Source organism: Puma concolor, chromosome A1, assembly GCF_028749965.1.
Source record: "Puma concolor isolate L17-30 chromosome A1, mPumCon1.1.hap2, whole genome shotgun sequence".
In the NCBI taxonomy this organism is placed as follows: domain Eukaryota; kingdom Metazoa; phylum Chordata; class Mammalia; order Carnivora; family Felidae; genus Puma; species Puma concolor.
The window spans coordinates 28,235,993-28,261,094 of NC_141667.1; the positions used below are offsets into that span (position 1 = coordinate 28,235,993).

Below are 25,102 nucleotides of genomic sequence, written 5' to 3' on the forward strand. Positions count from 1 at the left end.
TATTAAATATAATTTATTGTCAAATTGGTTTCCATACAACACCCAGTGCTCACCCAACAGGTGCTCTCCTCAATGCCCATCACCCACTTTACCCCTCCCCGCCACCCCCCCATCAACCTTCAGTTTGTTCTCAGTATTTAAGAGTCTCTTAATGGTTTGCGGATGATGAGATATTTTGATCGTGTCCAGCTTTGATCTGTTTCTTCCTGGTCTTTCTTGGTTACCTTCCCTGAACAAAAAGCAAGCCCACGGCAGCCAATGTTGAAAACGTCTTTTGAGGTCCTGGTGGTTTTGCTTTCATCAGTCTGTGCAAAGTGGAGCTGTCTCACTTCTCAGGAAGCTTTGCCGCCAAAGCAGCCGGAGATGCCCCCTGGGTCCTCCGGGGAGGGGCCAGGTGATCTCAAAGTCCTCGCTCACTCAACAGCTGAAAAAAAGCTCGGTACTGCGTGCATCTGCTTTCTCCCCAGACACGAATTGTGTGTTGAAAAGGTAGCACAGATGAGGATTGCAAACCACTGCAAGGAGTTTTGAGGAGAAATCCCCTCATTCAAGGTGGGAATGCCCAGCCGCAGCTACTTCCTGGCTGAGATGAGTGTGTTCTGCAATCTGGTCACCCCGACAGAAGCTTGTGCGGCTGGAGAGACATGTCCATGGGGCTCTCCTCTCCACCCTCTGCAGGTACCGTTAACTCGGGCCCCCTTGGTTCCAGTGTTCAACACCCTCAGGCAGGATCTGGTGTCTGCCCCCAAATCCTGGAATCTCCCTCCTGGGTCCCTCCTCGTCCTGTTGCCCAGGGATCCCGCCCTCCTCATTTCCTGAAGAACAGTGAGTAAATCCTCAGACATGGTGGCCATTTGAGAAGGCAGGTATGTGAGGAGCCTTTTGAGGTACCTCAAAACCAAGAGGTAGGGATAGCTCTTCCCTCCACTTACGATCAGGGTGGAGGGTGGAGGTGTTAGATCCACGTGGGCTCAAATCTCAGCTCTAGAATTTCATTTACGAGGTTTGTTAACCATGGAACATTAGTTCAGAGCTTTGAGCCTGTTTCCTTTAGAGTAAAATAGAAGTGACTAATGTTACGTCATGGCTTAGTGGTTAAAACCATGAAATCTCAGGGCGCCTGGGTGGCTTAGTCGGTAAAGCCTCCAACTCTTCATTTCCGTTCAGGCCATGATCTCCTGGTTCTTGAGTTCGAGCCCTGCAACCGTCTCTGTGCTAGCAGCACGGAGCCTGCTTGGGATTCTCTCTCTCCCTCTCTCTGCCCCTCCTCCTGCTCTTACACACTCTCTCCCAAAATAAAGAAGTAAACTAAAAGAACCTCATGAAATCTCATATACAAATGGCCTAGCAGAGTGCTTGACAGAGATGCTTATTAAATCCTGGTTTCCATTCTGGTTCCCTTCCCCCTGCCGTGCCCTAAGGAGCATGGACTTACTCACCAATCAGTGTTTCACCAGATCTCCCTCAAAGCACGCGTTCTTCTCTGGATCTCGATTTCTTTGCCATTTTATGAGGAGGCAGAAGTGTGACCTGAGTTCTCTCGTCCTGGGGCCACTGCAAGGGGCAGTTACGGTGACCTCCAGCCCCGGGACTCCAGCTCGGCGTCCTTAGTGGCCCTGCACGGGGGCTGAGCATCCCAGAAACATAGAAAACCGGGGCCCTCTCCTCCTACTGGAGACTCGGAAGCCCTTTTGCTTTGGAAATATCCACCAACTCCCTGGGATCCTCAGCGAGAACAGGCATGTGCAAAAGCCAAGGAATGTCTGTTTTACTTTGACCCTCGCTGCCCTCGTGCCACTCTGTAATTCACTGCACTGCTCTCTACGTGGAAGCCCATGTGCTTCAGGGAACGTGGACTTGAATCCCAGCACTGCCTCTCACCAGCTGTGTGACCTTGAGTCAAGTACTTAAGCTCACTGTGCTCTAGCCTCTCCTCCTGTAAAACGAGGGTAATGGTATTTTATTACTTTCCTCTTCTGCTGTAATGAATGACCACAGACTTGGTGACTGCAAACAACCCAAATTTCTTCTCTTACAGTTCTGGAAGCCAGAAGTCTGCAGGGGGTCTACATGGGTTGGGGTCAAGGCATCGATCGATCGGCAGGGCTGTTTCCTTCTGGAGGCCCCAAAGAAGTGTGTGTTTTCTGGCTTCTAGAGGCCGCCCGCGTTCTTGGCTCGTGGCCCCTACCATTTTCAGAGGGAGCAGCAGCAAGCTGTCACCCCCCGACTCTGATCTTCTTCCATTACAAGGACCCTTGTAATGACGGACCTGCCTGGATCACCCGGGATGATTTCCCACCTCAAGATCCTCGATCACCTCTGCAAAGTCCCTTTTCTCGTATGAGGAAACATATTCACGGAGCTCAGGGATGAGGATACAAATACCTTTGGGGCAGCAGGCGCGTTACCTGCCTACCACAGGCACCTGACTGAAGGCGGGGTTGCAGAGACTGAGCCCATTGATAATGTCTGCGAGGCAGGAAGCCCCAGGCACTCAGCCCAAGCCCGACTGCCCTGGGCTGCTGAGTCTTGGGCTTCAACTAGACTGTAGACTCCTTGAGGGCAGGTAGGGGCTCTGTCCTCCTTTTCTGTCTTCTGTTGTACCTGACATAGCGCTGGAACCACAGGACCTGCTTCAGAAATACTTCCCGAACTGGATTCCAAGCAAATGCAGAGCACACATAGAGAAAGCGGAACGTGATAACAGTGCCCTGGCCACTCACTGTGTTACAGTCTGTGGAAGACGGATGGGCATCAGCAGAGCGTTTTCTGGATGTAGCACATGCTGAGTCCTTGTGTGGTTTCGCTCAAGGCTGTACTGATGGGATGATTCCTGTATGTACTCCTTTTCAGTAGAGCCGAGCTCGACTGAGTTCACACAACACAAAACCATCTAAGGAGACTGCTCTGTTCTCCATCAGCAGAGCACAGACCCTCACTTGCCCTATATGCACGTGATGAGAAGTTGATCCATTAAAACCTGAATATCCAAGCCAGGAGCATTGTGCTAGCCTAGTGTCCTCCATCAGGCTCGGGATCGAATGCCTTTCCTCTGTCAGAATTGACATGGCCCTTCTAATGTGAAATCACATGCAGCTTTGGGATTAGGGAAGCATCCAATTTTTTTTTTTTTAAAGAAATTTGAAATTTACCAGCTTCCTAATAATTTTTTCAGACCCTCCTGTTCTTTGTAGGAGACAGATTCAAAGCAGCATTATACTAGGGCAAGTGTAGGGGATTCACTAATCTCCCAGTCCTGCTGAGTGAAACTGTCCAGCCTCTCTCTGCCCCTGTCCTCACCCTGGAGGAGAACGTGTGGTTCTTTGATTGGAGGGTTTGGCAGAAGGGTTGGCACCTTGGCCCTCTGCTCTTCTTCTCTGGGTTGGCCAGTGTACCTGTGCAGTGTGAGTGGTCCGGTCTTCCAGTCCCATGGTGAGGGGAGCAAGTGGGTGAAGCCTCTGCTCACACAGCAGGGGTGGGCGTGCAGTGCCGCTGTGATAGATGGTCTCTGACTCACTCTGGAGTTCGTCAATGAGGAGCCATTGTTGCTATGCACCTTCAACTGATGGATAACAAAGCTGATATTTTGATGCTCATTTGCTTTGGTCCATTTTCTCTCAATTGGTTTAGAACCCAGTTGGAAAAAAGAATGCTATATAGTGGGTTCCCCCTAAGGCTCAGAAGTCCAAGGGTGCCTTTTGCACTTATAATTAGGCACACCCTAGAATTTATGGCACCTGAGGGAGGAGAACAAATGGGGCCCCACACGCCATAGGTCTCAAAATTATAAATCAAGCTAACAAACTATTAAGTTAAATATGGTTTATCCTCCTACCCTGTTATAACTGTATAGTGACCCAAAAGGTCGGGTTCAAATTTTTTTTAATGTTTGTTTATTTTTGAGAGAGTGCAAGCAGGGGAGGGGCAGAGAGAGGGGGACAGAGGATTTGAAGGAGGCTCTGGGCAGACGGCAGTGAGCCTGATGTGGGGCTCTAACTCATGAACGGCCAGGTAATGAACAGAGCCAAAGTCTAACAACCAACTGAGCCCCCCACGTGCTCCTTGGGATCAAATTTTGAGTTCTCAGGTTCCTCATTCCCGCATTCCCTACCAGAGATTGGTGGCCTGGGAGACCTGACCCCTGACCTCTCATCCCCATCTCTCCCCACCCTCAGCTCCGTTCTGCTTCGTGCAGATATCCCAGCGCTCATGTCCACGTTCCATCTAAACCCCTGCAACCAGTTGCCCTAGGAGAAGACACATGTAGACCCCGCACATGAGCTTGGAGCTATTTGTGCAGGGGATGTCGGGGCTCTGGGGAACCGTGTATGTGGATTATAGCCTAGAACTTCAGAGCCTTGTGGATCCCTTGATCTCCAGGGAGGAGCATGGCCAAAGGAAGGCCAGACTGGGACCCCTCTGCGGCTGAGGGCCCAGAGCAGGAGCCCCTGGTTCCCCTCACATTGCTTCAGAACAATGTTAAGTGACTCCTCTTCCATGAAGCTTTCCTACTATCTCCTCAGTCAGAGTAAGTTTTTCTTCCTTTGAGCTCCTCTACCATTTGATACTTACATTCTTCCCCCAGAGCCAAACAATGGAACTTTTGGAAGGGTACACTCCATTCACCACTGCCAAGGAGCCTGCTCCTGAAGTCAGTCTATACTGCACAACCCAAGGCAGCAGAAATACTTAGTGAGGGGGTGTTGCCTTTTTTGATCCCCTCATCCATTTCCAAATGGATACTTCAGCTTCTCAGACCCAGGTGTTATTTTCTTTAAAATTTAACCTTAAGTGTAATTCTTAGTCATTGTCAGTATTACAACAGCATCAACTCATGAACAAATGAAGTAATACCCTCTCCCCGTTATCACCCTTTCGGGGTGTATGTGTGGGGGAGGGTCTGATAATAGCATTATAGATTTTTAAATAGTATATTTTGGGATTTTAGGAGTTGGTTTATTACTCCTGTGGAAGCCTTAACATCTAAAACGTCACTTATTTTTTCTAATGCCTGGCAACCTTATTAAGCAAAATCTCCCCATCTCCTAACCATTTATCATTTACGCCTGACACTTTCCTTATGTGCCATCAGCACTTCATCACGGGATGGAAAACGACGTAATCTAAGAGCAGACTGGCTGGTAGAAAGCGGAGAAACCATAATCAGTACGGATTTATTGAGGATTGCTCTGAGGCAAGCCTAGGTCTGGTCTTCAAGTGGTTAAGGGAAGTCTAAGGCGTTTACTGATGCCTTCGAGGAAAGAAAGTCTTCCATATTCCCAGGTCTGTGAGACTCACTTTCCAACTGCCCACATCATCATCCTTACAGCCACTTAGAAACCTGCCTGTTCTCCAGGAGACCTTAGACATTGGGGCTGAGCAAGTCTGCAACAATGCCCCGGAGTCAGAGAGCTCAGACACTTCAAAAACACTCCCTTCAGCTCTGTTTCCAGGAAAAGCTATACCAAAGCCCTCTCAATGTATCTGCTGCTTCTTAAAAGTTTCAGGGAGCCGCAAAATGCTAGAGCTGATAGAGATCTTCAAGTTTATCTATCTAGTTCAACCCACTCATTTTACAGATGAGAGAACTTGCTTCAGGGAAAAGACTGTCCCCTACTTTGGCAATGGCGCTCCGTGGACAGTGATCCGGCGTCACTGCTGGTATTTGCATTTACTTATATGTGTCTTGGTACCTTTCCTTGCTCCAAAAGGCATTGGAGACCAAATGTGTGGTACTGAGAAACCCATACATAAAGAGAAGGCATGAATTTCCTGTGCTTCAGTGAATGTTTATCTCTCACCCAGATACAGAGAAGTGAGTCCTGTTCGCTTTAAAGCAGCCGAATCCCTGTGTCATTGCCTTCCTTTATGTAATACAAATCTCTGTATTAATCCTTGACTCTGTGCCTGCTGGAAGAAATGTCCCCTATGCACAAGCATATTCTTTTCAAAAATGTTTAAACTCGTAGCATTTACCATTTTAATCACCTCCAAGTGCACAGGTCAGTGGCGTTAAGCACCTTCACAGTGTTGTGCAACCACCCCTGCTCTCCATGTATCCATTTTCATCATCCCACATGGAAACTCTGTACCTGCCAACCAGTCATTTCCCATTCCTTCCTCCCCCAACCCTTGGTAACCTCTTTTACACTTGCTAGCTCTGTGAATGTGCCTAGTCTAGGTTCCTCACATATGCAGAACCATGCAATATTTGTCCATTTGTGACTGGCTGATTTCACTCAGCATAATGTTTTCACGCTTCCTCCAGGTGGTGGCAGGTGACAGGATCTCCTTCCTTTTTAAGACCGAACACCATTCCACTGTATGCATATGCCATGTTTTGTGTATCCATTCATCCAAAAAACACTTGGGTTGTTTCCACCTTCTGGCTATTACGAATTATGCTGCTATAAAACATGGTTCCACAATTCTTTCAATTCACTTGGATATATACTCAGAAGTGGAATTGCTGGATCCTATGGTAATTCTGTGTTTCACTTTTTGGGGAGCTACCACACTGGTTGCATAATGGAAAACATTCCCACCAGTAATGTACAAGGTTCCCGATTTTTACATATCCTCCCCAATACTTTCTATTTTCTCTTTGTGCGTGCATGTGTGTGTGTGTGTGTGTGTGTGTGTGTTCTAAATAATAGCCATCCCTACAGGTATAAGGGGTATCTCATTGTGGTTTTGATTTGCGTTTCCCTAATGACTAGTGATCTTGAGCTTTTTTTTTTTTTTTTCATGTGCTTATTGGCCACTTATATATAATCTTTAGAGAAATGTCTAGGTAAGTCCTTTTCCCATTAAAAAACTTTCTTTAATGTTTATTTTTTTTTGAGAGAGCACAAGTCAGGGAGGGGCCTAAGGAGAGGGGACAGATTATCCGAAGTGGGCTCCAGGCTGATATCAGCAAGCCCGACGTGGGGCTCAAATTCACGAACCGCGAGATCATGACCTGAGCTGAAGTCAGACGCTCAACCGACTGAGCCACCCAGGCACACCCTTTTGCCCATTTTTGAATTGGTTTGTTTTGTTGTTGTTGAGTTGTAGGAGTTATTTATATACTCTTGATTCCTAGTCCTTATCAGGTATCTTATATGCAAACATATTATCCCATTCTGTGGTCTATCTTTTCACTCTCTCGATAGTGCTGTTGATGCACAAAAGCTTTGAATTTAGAATAAGCCCAATTTATTTTTTCTTTTGTTACCACAACCAAGAAATTGTTGCCAAATACAACGTCATCAAGGCTTTTATCTGTGTTTTCTTCTAAGATCTTTAGTGTTTTAGCTCAATGTTTAAGTCTTTAATCCATTTTGGGTTGATTTTTGTATATGTTGTATGGAAAGGGTCCAGCTTTATTCTTTTGCATGTGGGTATCCAGTTTCTCCAACACCATTTGTTGAAAAAATTATCCTTTCTCCATTGAATGGTCCTGGCACCGTTGTCAAGAATTAATTGACCATATATGTGAAGGTTTCTCTCTGGGCTCTCTATTCTATTCTATTGGTCCAAAAATGTGTCTTCATGCTAGTGATAAGTTGTACAGAAAACAAGAAATGTGAATTCTTCAACTTTGTTCTTCTTCAAATATATTCCTTTAAAATCGTGCACCTAGGGGTGCCTGGGTGGCGCAGTCGGTTAAGCGTCCGACTTCAGCCAGGTCACGATCTCGCGGTCCATGAGTTCGAGCCCCGCGTCGGGCTCTGGGCTGATGGCTCAGAGCCTGGAGCCTGTTTCAGATTCTGTGTCTCCCTCTCTCTCTGCCCCTCCCCCGTTCATGCTCTGTCTCTCTCTGTCCCAAAAATAAATAAACGTTGAAAAAAAAAAAAAAGAAAAAAGAAAAAAAAATAAAAATAAAATCGTGCACCTAGAGAGCATACATTTCTGAAAGATATTTTCAAGAGTGGCAAAATCTGAATCTTCAAAACTTTAATACAGAAACTAAACTGTTTCTGTGGTTCCTTTGTTGCACTAAAAGGATTGAATGAGGTCCTCTTGGGTGGCCCAGCCAGTTAAGCATCTGACTCTTGGTTTTGGCTCAGGTCATGATCTCAGGGTTTGGGAGATCGTAACGTGGACCTCCATGCCAGGCCAGCTCCCTGCTGACAGGTCTGTGGAGTCTTCTTGGGATTCTGTCTCTTCCTCTCTCTGCCCCTCCCCTGCTTGGGCATGTTTGTGCTCTTTCTCTCTCTCTCTGTCTCAAAAATAAATAAATAAACATTTTAAAAAAAGGATTGAAAGAAAATACGTCTTGCTTCCTTGTACCCCAACCTACCAGCTCTCCCTGCAATCCCTCTGGAAGGGTTAGAAGAGCAAAGGAGGAGTTGATTCTGGGTGTAAAGATGCTGCTTAAAGAAATACAAAAAGAGGTGTGCAGGTAGAGGAAGGCAGTGCTCCTGGGAAGGGAAAAAGCTCCCTGCTAAAAAGAAGGTGGAGGGTAGAACATTGCTACAAAGAAGGAAGAAGGGGGGTTACTGGAGGCAGCTCCCAGGGTGTAGGGGTTGACTCCAGAGATGTTCCCAAGAATAAAGAGGGCCCTGAGGGCCAGGTTGGGGAAACTGACTCAGAACCACCCAGAGAACATGGATCAAGCCCCTGTGCCAGGTCCTGGTGGGTAGCGGTGCCGAATGGAACTAGCTGGAATGGTGGTTTTTAATGACACCTCTGCTAAAGTTCACTTACTATACTGATGTACCCCTAGCACCATCACAGGAAGAAAAAAAAAACCCTAAAAATATTTTATTTCTGGCATAATTTCCATGCTCTCCTCCTACCTTTTGCTTTTTAAAAATTTGCTTCAAGTGGCAATCAATGATGCCTGCAAACTGGGACTTTTAGCTAGAGCAGAGAAAGAGTTAGATAACAGGAACAACCAATGGTTTAACTCTTGCATGGGGGAGGATGAGAATGGCTGGCAGTCTGGGCAAGATGACAAGGAAGGGAACAGACAGCAAGACAAAGAAGGCCCAAAGTGTACCAAGGGCTAGTGATGAAACTCCCAACCAGCCGTGACAGCCAGAGCCAGGGCAGTTGGAGGAAGTGAAGAAGATGTAGCCAGCAGATGCAGGGGGCAGCACAAAGGGATGGCAAGGAGGCAAGCCAGAATCAAAAGTTTGGTTAGGACTGGCTGGGGTAGGCTGGGAATTACAGGCACCAAGCACTTGAGAAGCCAGCTGGATCAACTTACACCCCCTGGGGCCCGGAGAGCCCACACGCCAGGGAGGAGGAAGAGAATGTAGGAGGAACCCACCCAGGGAGAAAAGCGCACGGAGCCCCTGACAGCAAGAGGCTGCAAGCCAGGGGAAGGCTTCCCTGGAGGCATGTTTGGGAGTCTTGGCATCTAGATAGTAAAAAGCCTGACATGGATCCTGGATCTTGGATGAAATCACTCAGATAAAGTATACAGAGAGGGGGGAAATAAGAGTTTAAGGTACAAATCCCTGGGATGTAGCAGCATTTGGAAGCAAACTAGACAAAAACCAGTGCATGGGAATACTAAAGACTCAAGAGGTAGTAAGAGGATGGAAGAGTGTGGCGCCATTAAAAAAAAAAAGTGGAAGGAGAGAATTTCTAGAAGAATGTGACCAACAGTCTCAGCTGCCACAGAGCTTCCAAGTAAGGTGAGGGCTGAAGACATTCTGTTGAATTTAGCAGGTAAGGAGTTGTATTAGGGTTTTCCAGAGAAACAGAACCAATAGGATCTAGCTAGTTAACCATATATCCATCTATATAGATATATGTATATATTTATATATATGCTGATATAAATGTATCTATGTAGACAGATTTTCTATATGTATACATGTATCTACACAGATAGATATATAGCTAAATCTAGAAAGAGACTCATTATAAGTTATTGGATCACATGATTAGGGAGGCTGGGAAGTCCCACAGTCTGTCATGTGCAGGCTGGAGACCCAGAGAAGCCAGCTGTATTTCGAAGGCCCAAGAACCCAGGAGAGGAGCCAAAGCTGCACTTTCCAGTCTGGGTCTGAGGGCCTGAGAAGCAGGAATGCTGGGCAGGAGGAGATCAATGTCTCAGCTCTAATGGTCAGACAGAAACAGGGCACATCCAATCTTCCTCCACCTTTTTGTTCTATTCTGACCCTCAGCAAATGGCATGGTGCCCACCCAGGCTTGGGAGGTCCATCTGCTTTCCTCAGTCCACCAATCTAAAGGCTAACCTCTTTGAAATCACTCTGACAGACACCCAGAAATAAGGGTTTATAAGATATCTGGAAATTTCATGGCCAGTCAAGTTCCCACATAAGAATAATCATCACAGGGGTTACCGGCAACTTTTATAAGAACAGGTATCTGGGAGCCAGCCTGCAGGGCACTGAGGTGGGAGGTGAGGAAGGGATGGAGCAGCAACCCAGCAGCATAATTTTAGGAAGAGTGCAGAAAGGTTGTTTTTTTTTTAATAGGAGAGAGAAGCACACTTAAAGGTTGAGGGGAAGGAAGGAGAAGAATGTAGAAGGGGAAAATCCAGCAGAGAATAAACAATTCATGCAGCAAAATCCTAGAGGACATGGATGCTTGAGGTGTGGGGGGGGGGGCAGGGTAAAGGTTTCTGTGAAATAACCCACCATCAACGTGCATGATGTGGTCTCTGTGATGGATGAGTACGTGTTAGGTAGTGAGGCCTTGGGGCTCAGGAGGAGGGCAGCACTGTGGGTGGAGGACAGGAGGGTGAGCACAAACCCTGGGAGTGGGGAGACTAGTGTGAACTCCGTGGTGTGAGTTGGGGACTTGAGAAGGCTAGGAATTGGGACACACCTTAAACAAAGAAGGGAAGGTATCCGGGAACCATCTTGATTCCTCCTGTGGAAACTATGGTCTTCTCCCAATCATCAAAGGGCGACTTTCTTTCTTTTTTTATTTTTTATTAATTTTTTTGTAACGTTTATTTGTTTTTGAGACAGAGAGAGACAGAGCATGAACGGGGGAGGGGCAGAGAGAGAGGGAGACACAGAATCTGAAACAGGCTCCAAGCTCTGAGCTGTCAGCACAGAGCCCAACATGGGGCTCGAACTCACAGACCGCGAGATCGTGACCTGAACCGAAGTCGGACGCTTAACCGACTGAGCCACTCAGGCACCCCAGGGCGACTTTCTTTCTAAAATACTCACAGGTACTTTATTACTTGAAATTCTACACTGACATAATATATTTCCAAATACGTATTTCTCTCTGTTATATATGTTTCCAATTATATAGTCCACATGTTTAAGAAGATAAACCTAAATATATAGGTTTCTTAATACACACACACACACACACACACACACAAGCCCGTATCAGATGACTCATCGTTTATTTCAGATGGGCTCCTTGCTGCCTTAAACTGTTGGTGACATTGTAACATCTATGGATAAAATGCACACAGCACCAAGGGGAGTTGGTTTTTGCCTTTCTGTAAGGTGAGCTGTTAGGCAGATATACGAGGATGGAGAAGACAAGGTCACTCTGCCTTGGCTCTAGTAGTTTAGAGTCTAGTAAGGGACATGAGTTGTATACACAAGAATAGACATTAGCCCAAGCACCAGCTAAGGAAGTTCAGTGTCAAAAGGAAAGAGCTCCTAGAGTCACCTAAGGAGCAGAGCTCCTCTTTTGAGCTGGGAAACGGGACCGGTAAGTGCAAGGCAGGGCCCTGCCAAGGAAAGAGTTAATATTAGTTGAGCAGATGCCGGTGTATTTTCTTATTTATTCCTCATAAGGGTTCCACGACGTTATATTCTCTTTGGAGACAGGAAGCTTCCGCTTAGAGAGGTGAATTTGCTGGAAACAAATCAAGCGGAGAGTCCGCAGACTCACTCCGTTGCATCATGTTGTTCCGACTAATGAAAAGTTTTTGTTTTCACTAGCTGCTGTCCGCAATGACCCTCCCAAACCAGTTCTTAATTAGATGGTTTTCTTGACATCTCTTTGCATGGCTGCTCTTCGTCACGTAATGCGGAATGACACTTCCAATTCTACCAAATGCTCCCTACGTCTGAATTGGTATAATGACGACTTTGTTTCTGTGTCTTCACTCTTACGAAATTCGGTGGACCTTTCGCTTTTGTTGAGGTATTTTGTGGAGTTGGATTGTACTGTGCCCATTTTTAAAGGGACAAAGCTATGACCCATTTTTACTGCTTGTGCCCTGTTGGAAGTGAGCCTTCTGCTTTAAGTAACCCAGAGCAAGGGTGGATGCAGGGCTCAGTAGCCTTCAACCTGCTTCTAATGATGACTAAGATGTTCTGGTATTGACATTCTGATGACAAAGTAGCAAATGTTGTGATGTTTTCTGTTATGCTTTTGTTGTTCTCTACAAGAAAGTGGGATTGAAAAGGTAGAAGAAGAATTCAGTCCTCCTGTGGTTTAGAAACACCTTCTGAGGTGAGCTTGAATTACTTGGAAGTTAAAAACTACGCTGATATAAAAAAAATGGAGTTTTATAACGAAACCAAGAGCATAGTTTGTGACTGTATTGTCTCTTTATAAGTGTTATTTTATATCACTTTATAATTGTTATTAGTGGCATAACCAAAGCTTGATGTAACGTGGTCTTTTTTTTTTTTATTATTTTAATTACTCTCTTCTGAGTGGATTGGCATTTCAAGAATTTTTAAACAGCTGCCAGCCTTTTACTTTTATATTCTGATCACATGATTAACTGTCAATATGTTCCTTGTGTGGAAAAAAGTTTACTTGAGCTGAGTGTTCATTATCTTCACTTTAGACCATTTTAACAAGTAAAGAAGTAAAAAAGAGCTTGGCAAGAATGTGGGTTCCTTGCCTTATATAAGCTGGCTTGCCTCCCACCTCCTGTGGGTAGAGCAGAAAATGGAAGGGAGGAAAATGGTGGTGCTAAACTCCTGCCCACGGCTCCAAATGGAAAGAAGTAGAAATCCATCATGTTTATAAACTAGTGAAAGGGATGAATGACCATACGTGCTGTAAGGGCATAATTTTTGCCCTTTTTGCTCCATTCCTCTGATGGCTTGTACATCTTAAATCCCCACCTGCTCCTCAAGAAAGAGGACCTGGGATGCCCTGGTGGCTCGGTTGGTTAAAAGCCTGACTTCAGCTCAGATTATGCTCTCATGGTTCCTGAGTTTGAGCCCCAAATCAGGCTGTGCGCTGACAGTTTGGAGCCTGCTTGGGATTTTCTCTCTCTCACTCTTTCTCTGCCCCTCCCTCACTTGCATGTGCCCTCTCTCTCTCTCGAAATAAAAAAATAAACTTAAAAAAAAAAAAAAAAAAGAGGAGCAGTTTCTCCTGATCAATAAGCATTCAGATAGAGCCATGAAACTCTCATTATTAGGAAGCGAGACCCAGAGCGCTGCTCCCTGGCAGAATTCCACAGCCGGCTTTTACTCTATAGTGATCCCTGGAGGTGAGAAAGTAGCAGTGTACACAAGGTCCTATAGGACTCAGGAAGCCACAAGGAATGTGTTCTATGAATTTATCTGAACGACGAAATCTCTCTAGCCCATTCCTTCCAGGAGAGGATGTTTTGGCATTGGCAGGGACCTGGGCTTGAGCATGAAACATTTTTGTTTTGCTTGTTTGCTTTGTTTTGGATTTGTGTTTTATTGTTTCCTCTTCATGTTTTGCTAAATTCCCAAATGGTTATTATAAATTTATTTTCAGTGTTTTTCCCTTTTACTTTATTTTTAAAGAGAAGGAATATTGAAAATGAGAAGGCTTTGAAGAGGAACAAAGAAGTAAGTCTTGGCTTCTTTGTCTAAACTCCTTGACCCCATAATTTCCATTGACAATGAAGAGAGGAAGAACCTACCAGGTAGAGTGAACTATAGGAGCAAAGAACTGATGTGCATAGCATGGAAAGAACAGAAGTAAAGTGCATAAAGGTGGTCGGGGGACAAATTATGAAGGCCTTTTAATGTCATAATAGTTGGAGTTTGGACTTTGTTCCATGGACAATAAGGAACCCTCAAAGTCTTCAAGAGGTGAAAGATGTGAACATATTTATCCTTTAAGTAAGTAACTCTGGTGTCAGTATAGAGAATGGATTGGGAAGGAGTCCAGAATACCAGTTAGGAGGTAGTTTAAGTAGTTTAGAGGAGATAATGATGATGGCCCAAATTAAGGTAGTTTTGGTTGAAGTGGACATATTGAAAAAGCTGTTGGAGAATGTATTCACTAAACTCAGTCATATGAAGGGGGAAAAAAAATTACTTGGTGAAAAGTAATGCCCTGAATTGTGAGCCCTAGACAAAATGGTACAATTAATCCAGGGTTTCACTGGAGGAGAGATATTCAATGTATTTTATGCCTGATGTATTTTAAGGGTCCTTGTGACATCTGAATGAAGATCCAGACAGCTAGAATCTTTGGGCTGGGGCTCAGAAAAAAGGTTGACACTAAGGATGAATATTTGGAAGTCACCAGCATAGTCAGGACAGGTGAAATTCCTGAAGCAGATGAGGTACTCGGAGGAAGAGAGTATAGCATGGAAGAAGAGATGGCCCGGGATATAACCTTGAAGTTGAAGAGTTGCCAGGAAAGAGACTGAGAAGGAGCCATCAGAGACAGAAGGACCACACTGCAGAAGCCAAGGAAAATCCTATTCAAAAAGGAGCAGTTGTGAGGTGCTTGGCTGGCTCGGTCACTAGAACATATGACTTTTGATCTCAGTATTGTGAGTTCAAGCCCCACATTGGGTGTGGAGCCTACTTACAAAAATAAATAAATAAAAGAGCAGTTGTTTAGGAAGAACATTGAAAGGAAACGTTAGTTTTGGTCATAAGGAAGTCACTGATGGCCTTTTGAGAGGCAGTTGCCAAGGAATGAGAGGCAGGAGTGAGATCCTAGTTGTTGAGACATGGCCAGGAGGCAAGGAAGCATAACAGAAGCACAAAAACTGCTCTTGGGAGATATTGTAGTAAAAGAAAGAAGAGAAATGTAGCTTGAAGGGAAGAATTTCTATTTGCATAGTTCATGGGTTTATAAAGTGCTTTTAATTCATTAGCTTACTTGATCCACAACACAACTCAGGAGGTAGGAAGGGCAAGTGTTGATATGCCTGGGAACAAAATGAGGTTCAAAAAGTGGTTAGAAGGCTCACCCAAGGTCATCTAGAATAAGTAAGTGGTGGAAGAACTGAGTTTAGAATTCAGATCATTTGGCTCTCAATTCAATGACCTTTCCACTTTTCAAAACAGAGCATTTCTAAAACGTTTGCTCTGTTTGGAAATTGGATACAGGAAGGAATTGAACTCCTTGTTAAAGAGGTTTTGATCTTATCCAGGAAACAATGGGGAGCAACTGGAAGTTTCTGTGCAAGGGGATGCCATGTTTAAATCAATAACCAAGGGAGACAAATTTGGCAGCGAGGTATAGGATGCGTTAGCGGAACAGATACCTCAGGGGGTAGGTTACTAGAACATGGCATCCAACTGGACACAGCTCAGATAAACATCTATGCATGCTGAGAAAGTTATTTCCTTTCAGTTCTGCAGATCCTCTCCTGTTTGTGTTAAGGAAAGGATATCAGTTTGCCAGCAGTTTTTGACAGCCCTCAAATACTCTTGAATCTCCCTTTTGAACAAAGAGAGAACAAGCCTCAGACTGAGAACATCTGCAAGCAATTGCATTTTGCTAAAACTGAATTACATTGCTTTGTGTTCATTCTATTTGTAGGATTATTTTCCAGTTATGACAAGTAGTACTGATTTCTCATTTGTTCTTACTATAGAAAGGTTACTATCAGTTCTAAGTCAGGTGTTTTACACATATGGAGGAAAAAAACATGATGAATGCGCATTTTCTAATGACTAAAGTTTGGAAAATTCTGGTCTTGGAGACTATTGCAATAGGAGTAACAAGGGTTTATTTCAGGGTGAGGGGATGGAAGTGGAAATTGAGAAGAAGGCTCTGATAAATATTTTAATGGAGTTAAAAACGAAGGGGATGGCTGTCTTCCTAGGATATCTTCTGCATCATTTCTTGGGATGCTTATGGCTACAATAATAGAAAGCTTAAATCAAAAATGTTTGTGCAATACAAAGAATTTATTATCTCATATAGCAAGAAGGTCCAAGGTAAGAATCTAGGTTTGGCTAAGTCAGTGGCTCATTGACATTACTAAAAGCTCAGGTTCTTTCTCTTAAAAAAATTTTTTTAATGTTTATTTTTTTGAGAGAGAGAGAGAGAGAGAGCATGAGCAAGGGAGGGGCAGAGAGAGGGCAACACAGAATTTGAAGCAGGCTCCAGGCTCTGAGCTGTCAGCACAGAGCCCGATGTGGGGCTTGAACCCATGGACCTGTGAGATCATGATCTGAGCCAATGTTGGCGCCCCTAGACTCGGCTTGTTTCTACCTTCCAACCCTAGCAAAGAAGTTTTGTCTTCATGGCCTGAAAATGGCTGACATGATTTGAGCAGTTCCATCATGACATAAGATGCCCAGTTCAAGAAGACATGTCTTCTGATGATGAATGAAGGATAAAGAAACCTTTGCCTGGAGTCATGTCCATCAAAATACTTTTCTTCAGGATTTATTGTCCCCAAATATGTCAGATGTCATGCATAAACCAACTGCTGGCAAAATGAAATTAAATTACCATTACTAACCTAAACTAATTAAGATTCATTCTCTGAACTAGGGATAGAGATGTCTTCCTGAAGGACAGAGTTCTCTAGATAATAGGGGCTTTGGTAACAAATGTGGTTGGTAGTCAATCAACCATGTCTTGGACAACATATACCAATTATATAATTGAATTCCTCAAATTAACCCTTGAATATAAGTGGGAAGTTCTTGAAGCTTATGGTTTTTTATCTTTAAGAATTTTGTTGAGCTCTTCTCTCCATGTGTTGGATTAAGGCAGACCGAAATACTTCCACTGCAAAATGAACATCTGGTTTAGTGATGCACATCGAGGGCGCGATGCGGAAGGTCTGGGGAGACAAAGGAAAATAGAGCAGCAGATCATCCTAGAATCAAATATAACTCTGAGAAAATGCACCAAGCTAAGAATCTAAAACCTTATTTTTATGACATTTCTTGCGTTTCGCTCCTGGGTTGGTCTCCTTCCTTCCCAATGCCATACCCAAGCCATTCATCTTTTAGTCTCATAAAAATTCTGGTACCATCTGGCTCTGCCCCTCTTCATTTTTTTTGTCATCTGTTCACCTCCTGGTTTTTCTACCTCCTTCACTGAGGTCTTAGGCACCGATCTACACTCCATTTCTGCAGGCACATGAGGGTGACCTCCATGTCCTGGATACAGCCCTACAAACTTTCTTGATGGCCACAACTCCCAGAAACTTCATCTCTGCATCAGTTCCCACCCAAAGCCAGTGCTGCGAGCTTCCTCTTTGCCAGGGATAACCCAATTTCTGACTCCCATGACATCTATCCTTTTCATGAAAACTTCAGTCTCCTTAATCCTCCATAGCTTCAGGTCTTTGCCCCATTCAGTGTCTTCCCTTTTCCTGCCCAACCAGTGTCGTTGATTGTTGGAACTACTTTCTCACTTGCCCCCTCATTTCGTGTGCACCCCACCCTCTGCTGCTGCACCCACACACACAGGTTCCAACCTTGGTCAAAGCTGTGATTGAACCACATGGCTCCAACATGGCAGGCGGGAAGTGTTGGAGAAAACCTTACTGCTGGGGAGACTGACACCATTAGATTGCCAGTCTCCAACTTCTGCTGGTCCAGAAATTTCTCTGGTCTTCTGTCAGCTTCCTTCCCCATTCTAAACCTTTATCTTCTTTCTCAATTTTCTCCAACTCCTACGCCTCTCACTCTGTTTCATAGACAACCTTGCCTCATGCTTCTCAGAAGCTGTCAGGAAAGATCTTTCTATAAACTTGTTTGCTCCCACATCCATTCTTCCATCCCCGCCTGAAGGTGAACAGAACTAGGTGTCTTTACTATTTAACTCCAAAATTTCTGCCTGTGCCCTTGGCCCTGGATACTCCTGATGAAGGAGCAAAAGGCAAGCTGAGGGAAAGGCACAAACTAACACCCTGTAACCCTCTCTCCCCAGGTGGGATATATGTGTCATTTCTCACGCACTACTGGCTGCCCAAGAACAAAGGAAAGGGAAAACATGGTTAACTGATAGAGATCAGTTAACTGATGATAGTCTCGTCAGTCTGCAACCGTCTTAATGATTTAAAAGAAAAACGACAATCTCCAGAAGCCTATAGACTCAATTTCCTGGAGCCTTAACATCACCCTCCCCTCCACAGGATAGAAATTCTTTTTTTTTTCTTTTTAATGTTTTTATTTTATTTTTGAGAGAGTGCAGGCAGGGAAAGGGCAGAGAGAAAGGGACAGAGGATCTAAAGTGGGCTCTGAACTGAAACAACAACAACAAAAACCCAAAAAACCTCTTTCTGAGCTTTTCATTTTATTATTTATTTATTTATGTATTTATTTTTCTTTCTGAGCTTTTTAAACAAACTTCCCCAAGATGTAAATTGTAAAGGAAGTCTTTTTGCCCAATTAGGCTTACTTTATTTGTTGTGTTAATTTGCTGGTTTACGTATTTGGTGTGATATTAATATCTTTAAGATCATAAAACTAAAATGGGGAAGAATTTCCAGAACTAACTAAAAGTTGCATTCAAACTGAGTAGGAATTAGTAACATGGAACTAAATGAAATGAAGAAGATGGTGATTGATAGGTTTTGTGACTCTGGTTTGAAACATTGCTGGTTCTCTATCGTTTGCTCTTCCAGATTAAGGAAAATTTCTCTTAAGATATCCATGAAATACAGAAGAGTGATAAAGTATTCCTTTGTAAACAAATTGAAGCATTTAACTTTTCTTTCTACCTGAACCCTCTGAAATTCAAAAAGTCTCAGTGAGTATTCTTTCTTCCGTGGCAAAATCACAGTTATTTGCATTAAGTTCAATAAGCATCTGTTCTCCTTGTAACAGGACACCACTGGAAACATTGGTCATTTTATCCAGACTTTGACTGGAATGTCATGTTTGAGAGCCATGCATAGACTCAGCTATGACCAGACAGCTTTAAGGAACCAAGGTTGACTTCATGAAACAAGGAGCCATAAATCCCCTTGAAATGTTGGCCTGATACTTTGCTTACAGCAGCCTCACCAGGTGAGTAAAGAAGGTCACTTCCTGGCAGGTGCAGGAACCTCAGGATATTTGGGGACCTCGAGAAGAGGAATTGCCCACATCTGCAGGTACTGCAGTCCTGTCTGATGGCCTGTATTTGGCTTGGCTTCTGCCTAGAGGGGCTACTAAAAGTTCAGTCGAGATTCCTTACGAAAAGTTCCAGCAAAGCAAATATTAAAAGATCTTTATGATCCATCACTGTACTTGCTGAGCTTGTGTATATCATTTTACAAACAAATTAGTAATTAATTTTGCTATCTATGAAAATGAGGGTAATTATAGAGAAAAATTATGTTTCAATAACACATCTCCGTAGATATTAAATTTTAACACTATTTATTGTAAACTAGACTAGATCCTGAATTCTTCTGGTTTCCTCACATATTTGGCTATGGCTCTCCAACTAAGATTTCTAATCTTCTTCTATTCTCTTGACTTAAAGTCATTAAACACTAAAACTATCTTTTTCCTAAAAGCCCTAAGAACTGATGCTGGACAACTTGAGGTAAATTTCAAAGAAACTGCCACAATAGCTCACAGACAGACAATTTTATTGCTTGTCATTCTCTGAGGATAATAACAAGACCCCATGGGCATAGGATTGTTTGAACAACTGGAAAATGGGATGGATTCCCCCAACAGTTGTATATGAAAGGCCTTTTTTCACTATAGACTTATAAGTAGATAAAGACCATAGTGCTTTATTAAATTAGTCGCTTGAAGCCAGGTTAATGAATAAAGCTCTAAATGAATATGCAAACCATATCCTCCCTAAACCTGACCTGACAGTAACGAGCAACTGACCCCATATAAACCCAGGGGACATGGTTTATTTAAAAGAGTGGAAATCTAATACAGCAGGAGACTTAAATCTGAAATGGGAAGGCCCCTAGTGGGTCGTATTATGTACCCCCCCAGGGCCACACAACTAAAAGAACAATTCATGGGGTGCCTGGGTGGCTCAGTGGGTTAAGTGTGTGACCCTTGGATTTGGCTCAGGTCACAATCCCACAGTTCATGGGTTCCAGCCCTACATCAGGCTCCATGTGAGGACGCTTCAAGCCTACATCTAAACATCTCACTGGCAGCGCTCGGGACTTTGACACTGGGCTTGTAATTTGCTCCAACCAATAACCTATATTTTTCTTTTGTTTCTATAAAATGCACCTCTTCTTAATTACCTGATTGCTTACTAAACAAAACAGAGACTATATGGTGGCTAACATGAACTGTTACACAATTAAAGCCTTAAGTGACTCTCAAAATAGCATTACATTATTACACACTGAAATAACCCAAATGCATAAAACAGTTCTACGAAACAGAATGGCATTAGATGTTCTAACTGCTGCACAAGGGGGAGCTCGTGCTCTCATAGCTACAGAAAGCTCTATATACATTCCAGATTGTCACAAAAATATTTCTGGGTTTCTAACTGACATGAATACTCAAATTAGCATTTTAAATGATCCCTCTCTTGCCTTTCATGATTGGTTATACTCCTGGACTGGAAGAGGATTTTTGTCCACTACCAAAGGACTCTTATTTGTGCTTTTTGTTATTTAATTATGTTTTGCTATTTTCTCCCATGTCACCCTTCCTGGTGCCAAGACTCCATCGCTACAATATCTTCAAGCCAACAGATGATCCTTTCTACTCAAGGAGGTTCATGTATGTTGCCCATGTTGGATTCAGCTGCCTCTGTCCTTCATAACTTTCCTATACATTCTCTGACTGACCAATGTTGACCTGTAGATAGAAATGTCTCTATGCTCCCACTCAGCAGGAAGAAGTTACAGAAGATAAGACCTTCCGCCTTCAACAACCGTAAAGATTTAAGGGTCAGAGTTGTTCAGGGGGAAATGCTAAGGGAGCAAAAGTCAAGCTGAGGGCAAAGCACAATGTGTGACTTTCCTCAGGCACTCCTGACTGGGCAAGAACAAAAGAAAAGGAAAACCAAGTGGTTAACTGATAGATATCACAGTCTGGCAGCACGTGAGTCTCCCTCAGTCTGCAACTGTCTTAATGATTTACAAGAAAAAAAGCAAACTCTAGAAGCCTATACACTCAATTCCCTGGAGCCCTAACATCACCCTCCTCTCCACAGGATAGAAAATCTTATACAACCCCAGTGCAGCTCATGGGTCCTTTCCCTGTGCTTTAATAAAACCACCCGTTTCGCACGGAAGATGATGGGGTTTTGGGTGATGGTGGGGTTTGGAGCTGACGGCCAGGAAAGAATTCTTGAAGACATCTTTGGTGCAAAAAGGTGAAGAGTGAAGAATGACCAGTTACATACTGTGAAGTTGGGGGAGGTAAAGTCAAGAGGAAGTTTCTTAAAGGGATTTTCCATATGCTAAAGGCTCATAGATTTCTGGAAGCCTAGCCATTGTCAAGTTAAGGTTGTTTTTCCTCCTGCAAAGCATTAAGACAGTGGGGGGGGGGGGGCGGTTCTGGACTTTAGGGTATTGATAAGATTGCCCCCCTTTTTTGTAATTGTACTAAGATATTAGTACTGATGGAGACCCTATCATTTTAACCATTTGTTTTCTGTCCTTTCCTTTGTTCTCTGGCAGCCAGGAGCTCCTGAGGAATATTACACGTACCCCACCTGCGGGGTGGGGTTGAGGGGTGAGGGTGGGGTGTGTGCTAGCTTGTGCTTTTCCTTTAGCTTGCCTTATGCTCCCGCATCAACGATGTCTCAAGCATCCCGTTCTCTTAAATCTCCAATTTCTCAATCCTCCTCAGCCTATAAACAAGCAGACGTAAAGCTCTGCTAACACAAATTCAAACCACACCAGATACAAATCTGTCGACCCCCCCCCCCCCCCCACATCTTCGTAGCTCTTTGCCCTCTGTGATGTTTCTATACATGCTTTGAGTGTTTATCTCATTGTGTAACGCAGGCTCAGCTTAGCTAGAAAGTCTGGGCTGGGAGTCCCTTCTCTTTCCTCCTGTAATACCCCTTTCTATAGCTGTCCATGAGCTTGCTACATTGTATTGTAATTTGCTCTTTCTATGTCTTTCTCTCCTGCCAGCTCCAGTGACTGGATCTTATTTATCATTATAACTTTCGTATCCAGGGTAGCAACTGCTGTCTAGCACTTAATTGTTTTCCATATAACTAAGAGATAACTAAGTAGGTAAACAGTTGTTTCATGTTGATAAGTTACAGGTCTTAGGATTTTTAATCATTGAATTGCTCTGATCTGTACAGAAAAATATTTGTGACAGGTCAAGGAAAAAAACGTATCAAGACTGTCCCAGCAAAAGTGCTCATTCTGGTTTTGCTTGATGGCCTTTTTTGGGGGGTTATTTCTTAACAGGCTTCAGGGGAAGTTGAGGAAAACTTATAGACACAAAAGAACACAGTGATGTCCCCTTGAACAAAGGTAGAGAGTGTCAAGGGTCAAGAGCACAGGTAGAAGATCTAAATCTGAACAGGAGAGACTCCTCATTCCCCGAATCTTCCAGAAAGGAAGTAAACAATGGATGTGGGCTGGGGCGCCTGGGTGGCTCAGTCAGTTGAGCTTCCGACTTGTGCTCAGGTCATGATCTAATGGTTCATGGGTTCGAGTCCCACTCAGACAGCTCAGAGCCTGGAGCCTGCTTTGGATTCTGTGTCTCCCTCTCTCTCTGCCCCTCCCCTGCTCACGCACACACACACACACACACACACACACACTCTCTCTCTCTCTCTCTCTCAAAAATAAATAAAAAATTTAAAAAATGGAGGTGGGGACAGATGAGTTTACAAAGAGACCTTCTTTAAGAGTTTCCATTTTCTCAGAGAAGTAGGAGGCAAGAGTGTTCACTGAACTAGAGAGAGAAGTAGAAATGGAGCAGGGAAACTGGGAAGAATGATTGACGTTGAAAATGGGAAAGAAAGAAGAGGACAAAAACAAATTAAGGGAGGAGCAAGAGCTACCCTAAATCTTAAATTTCTGCCCTGGAACCACGTCAGGGGGAGGGCCCCGCTGGTATAAGAGATTTGGGAGAGGGCTCCAGTGACAGCAGCAGAGCATGCCCACAGGGCAGGGTCACACCAGGGGCCCACACCTGACTGGGGCTGTACTTGGCCTTTCCAGGAAGCAAGCAGGGAGAGCTGGTCCCTGCGTCTCCAGCCTCAGGGTGAAGGGCACTGCGAGTGGCAGGTTCTGGGTTCTCATTAGGGACCCAACCAGTGTGGTCCCCCACCTGTCCAGCAGGGTCACCTGGGCCAGCACGTTCAGGTTGCTCCTGGGCACAGTGACCACTATGTCCCAGCAGGTTTAGGGTCCTCAAAGTCAGAGCCCAAGGCTGGGTTAAGAAGGACTAGCATTGCTTTTACAGGATTAGAACCAATTCGTACAGGAGACAAACTAGTTATTGCATGATTGTGATGACTCTACTGTGACCTATACTGGAAATCCTCTGGTTTGCGGGTGCATCGTTTCGTGCCTTGTGAGACCCTCCTCGGAGAGCTGCCATAATGAAACCTCTTGGACACAGCGCCCTCTAGTGGTCTGAAGGCCTCCCTGCACTTTTCTCTTGAAAATACCGAGCTTTGTGCCCAGAGGAAGTGGGGCCGGGTGGTGAAGCAAAGTGACCAGCACTGGGACATCAGGGAGACGCCTAACTAAAGGGGTAGGTAAAGACCGGTCTTTCTCTTACCTGGGCAAAAATGCCACCTCTGCCAATTATAAGCCCCATGCGTTTGCAGTCCTCATGGATTTGATTTACTTCTTCCTGGGGAAGTGGTTGGCGACCCATCTGCAAACAAAAATATCTCCTATTTGGATTTGAATTGTTAAACACATCATCTATCAGAGACAGAGAGAGAACAAAAGCAACTCAAGCAATAAATATTAGTTTTGATTCCAATTCATCCCAAATTCTCAAAAATAAAACTGAAGGCGAATGCAGATGGCCAGTGACTCTTGGCTCTGCTAACGGGTATCCCGGGAGCTTGGTTCTTTCGTAGCCAGATTTGGAGGGGGCTTTATTCTCAACTCTTCACTTTGTTTTGCTCATGTAAAGGGCTCATTTCAAAGTCCAGGAGATGGCTCCAAAGTTATACCAGGGCAGGAACAATCCAGGCCTTCCCTGGGCCACAGCTTGGCCTGGGCAGCTGGGGTGGGAAGACTGTATCATCTCCCTGGCTTGTGGAATTTGCTCTTTCTCCCCCAACACTTAATCCCCCAGGGTTAGGAAAGGCAAGCACTTTGGGGTGGGGGTGGGGGGCAAGAAGCTCTTTCAGGTTACCAGGCATCTGAAGTTGGTCTCTCCCTGGGGGTCCAGACAGGCCAGTACCGCTTTGGTGGCACTGGGGTGGGGGCCAGTGCCCTTTCTATGTGTCTGTCTTCCGAGCCTGATTCCAAATGCCTCCTGTTGACTTAGTCGTTTCAAGTCTGACTGTGTATCTGCCTGACCTGGAGGCCTTTTCAAACCGCAGACATTCGGGGCTCAGGCTCGGCCTATGGGATGAGGAGACTTGGGGCAGGCCTAGGCATCTGGGTTTGTAAAATGCCCAGCAGGTGCCCACCCTGGGAATCACTGCTGTGATCCTGTTTTGGGTGCTGAGCACGGCCACCGCCGCGGGTCTCTCTTTTGCAGCACGGCTGTGGTGAGACATCAGCAGGGGTCTCGTTCTCTGGTTTCAGATGCATGAGACTTGATCCTGGCTCATGGGCCAGCTCCTGCCATCTTTGTGAGGCAGAGGAGAGCTCCCTCCAGGGGTCCCAGCTTTGTGCTCCTCGGGGCTTCCTACCCACCCTACCTCCAGAGTTCGGTACACATCCCCTCCCCGCACTGTCCCCCAAACCTTCATTCTTGCTTAAGTCTCAGTGTCCCAGCATAGAGTAAGGCCACACCTCCCGGAGATGCTCACGTTTTTGCCTGACTCAAAGCTTTAAGATAAGGAAAATCATATTTAAACTTGCAGAGTGCTAGTAATGAGGACCTGGGATCAGGGACAAGGCCAGGATCTTCTCATCGATCCT

At 44.6% G+C, this 25,102-nt stretch overlaps 1 protein-coding gene across 2 annotated transcripts in view; it reads right to left on the reverse strand.

The window, feature by feature from the left end:
- Positions 1-16,490: 16,490 nt before the first annotated feature.
- AGXT2 (alanine--glyoxylate aminotransferase 2) overlaps positions 16,491-25,102 on the reverse strand; it is a 47,093-nt gene continuing 38,481 nt past the window's right edge. For both annotated transcript variants that reach the window (XM_025923763.2, XM_086676893.1), the window contains exons 13-14: positions 23,775-23,873; positions 16,491-16,924 (exon numbers count right to left, since the gene is read on the reverse strand). In XM_025923763.2, the coding sequence (XP_025779548.2) occupies positions 16,808-16,924; positions 23,775-23,873 (216 nt within the window). In that variant the 3' untranslated portion in view covers positions 16,491-16,807. The remainder of the gene's footprint in view (positions 16,925-23,774; positions 23,874-25,102) is intronic.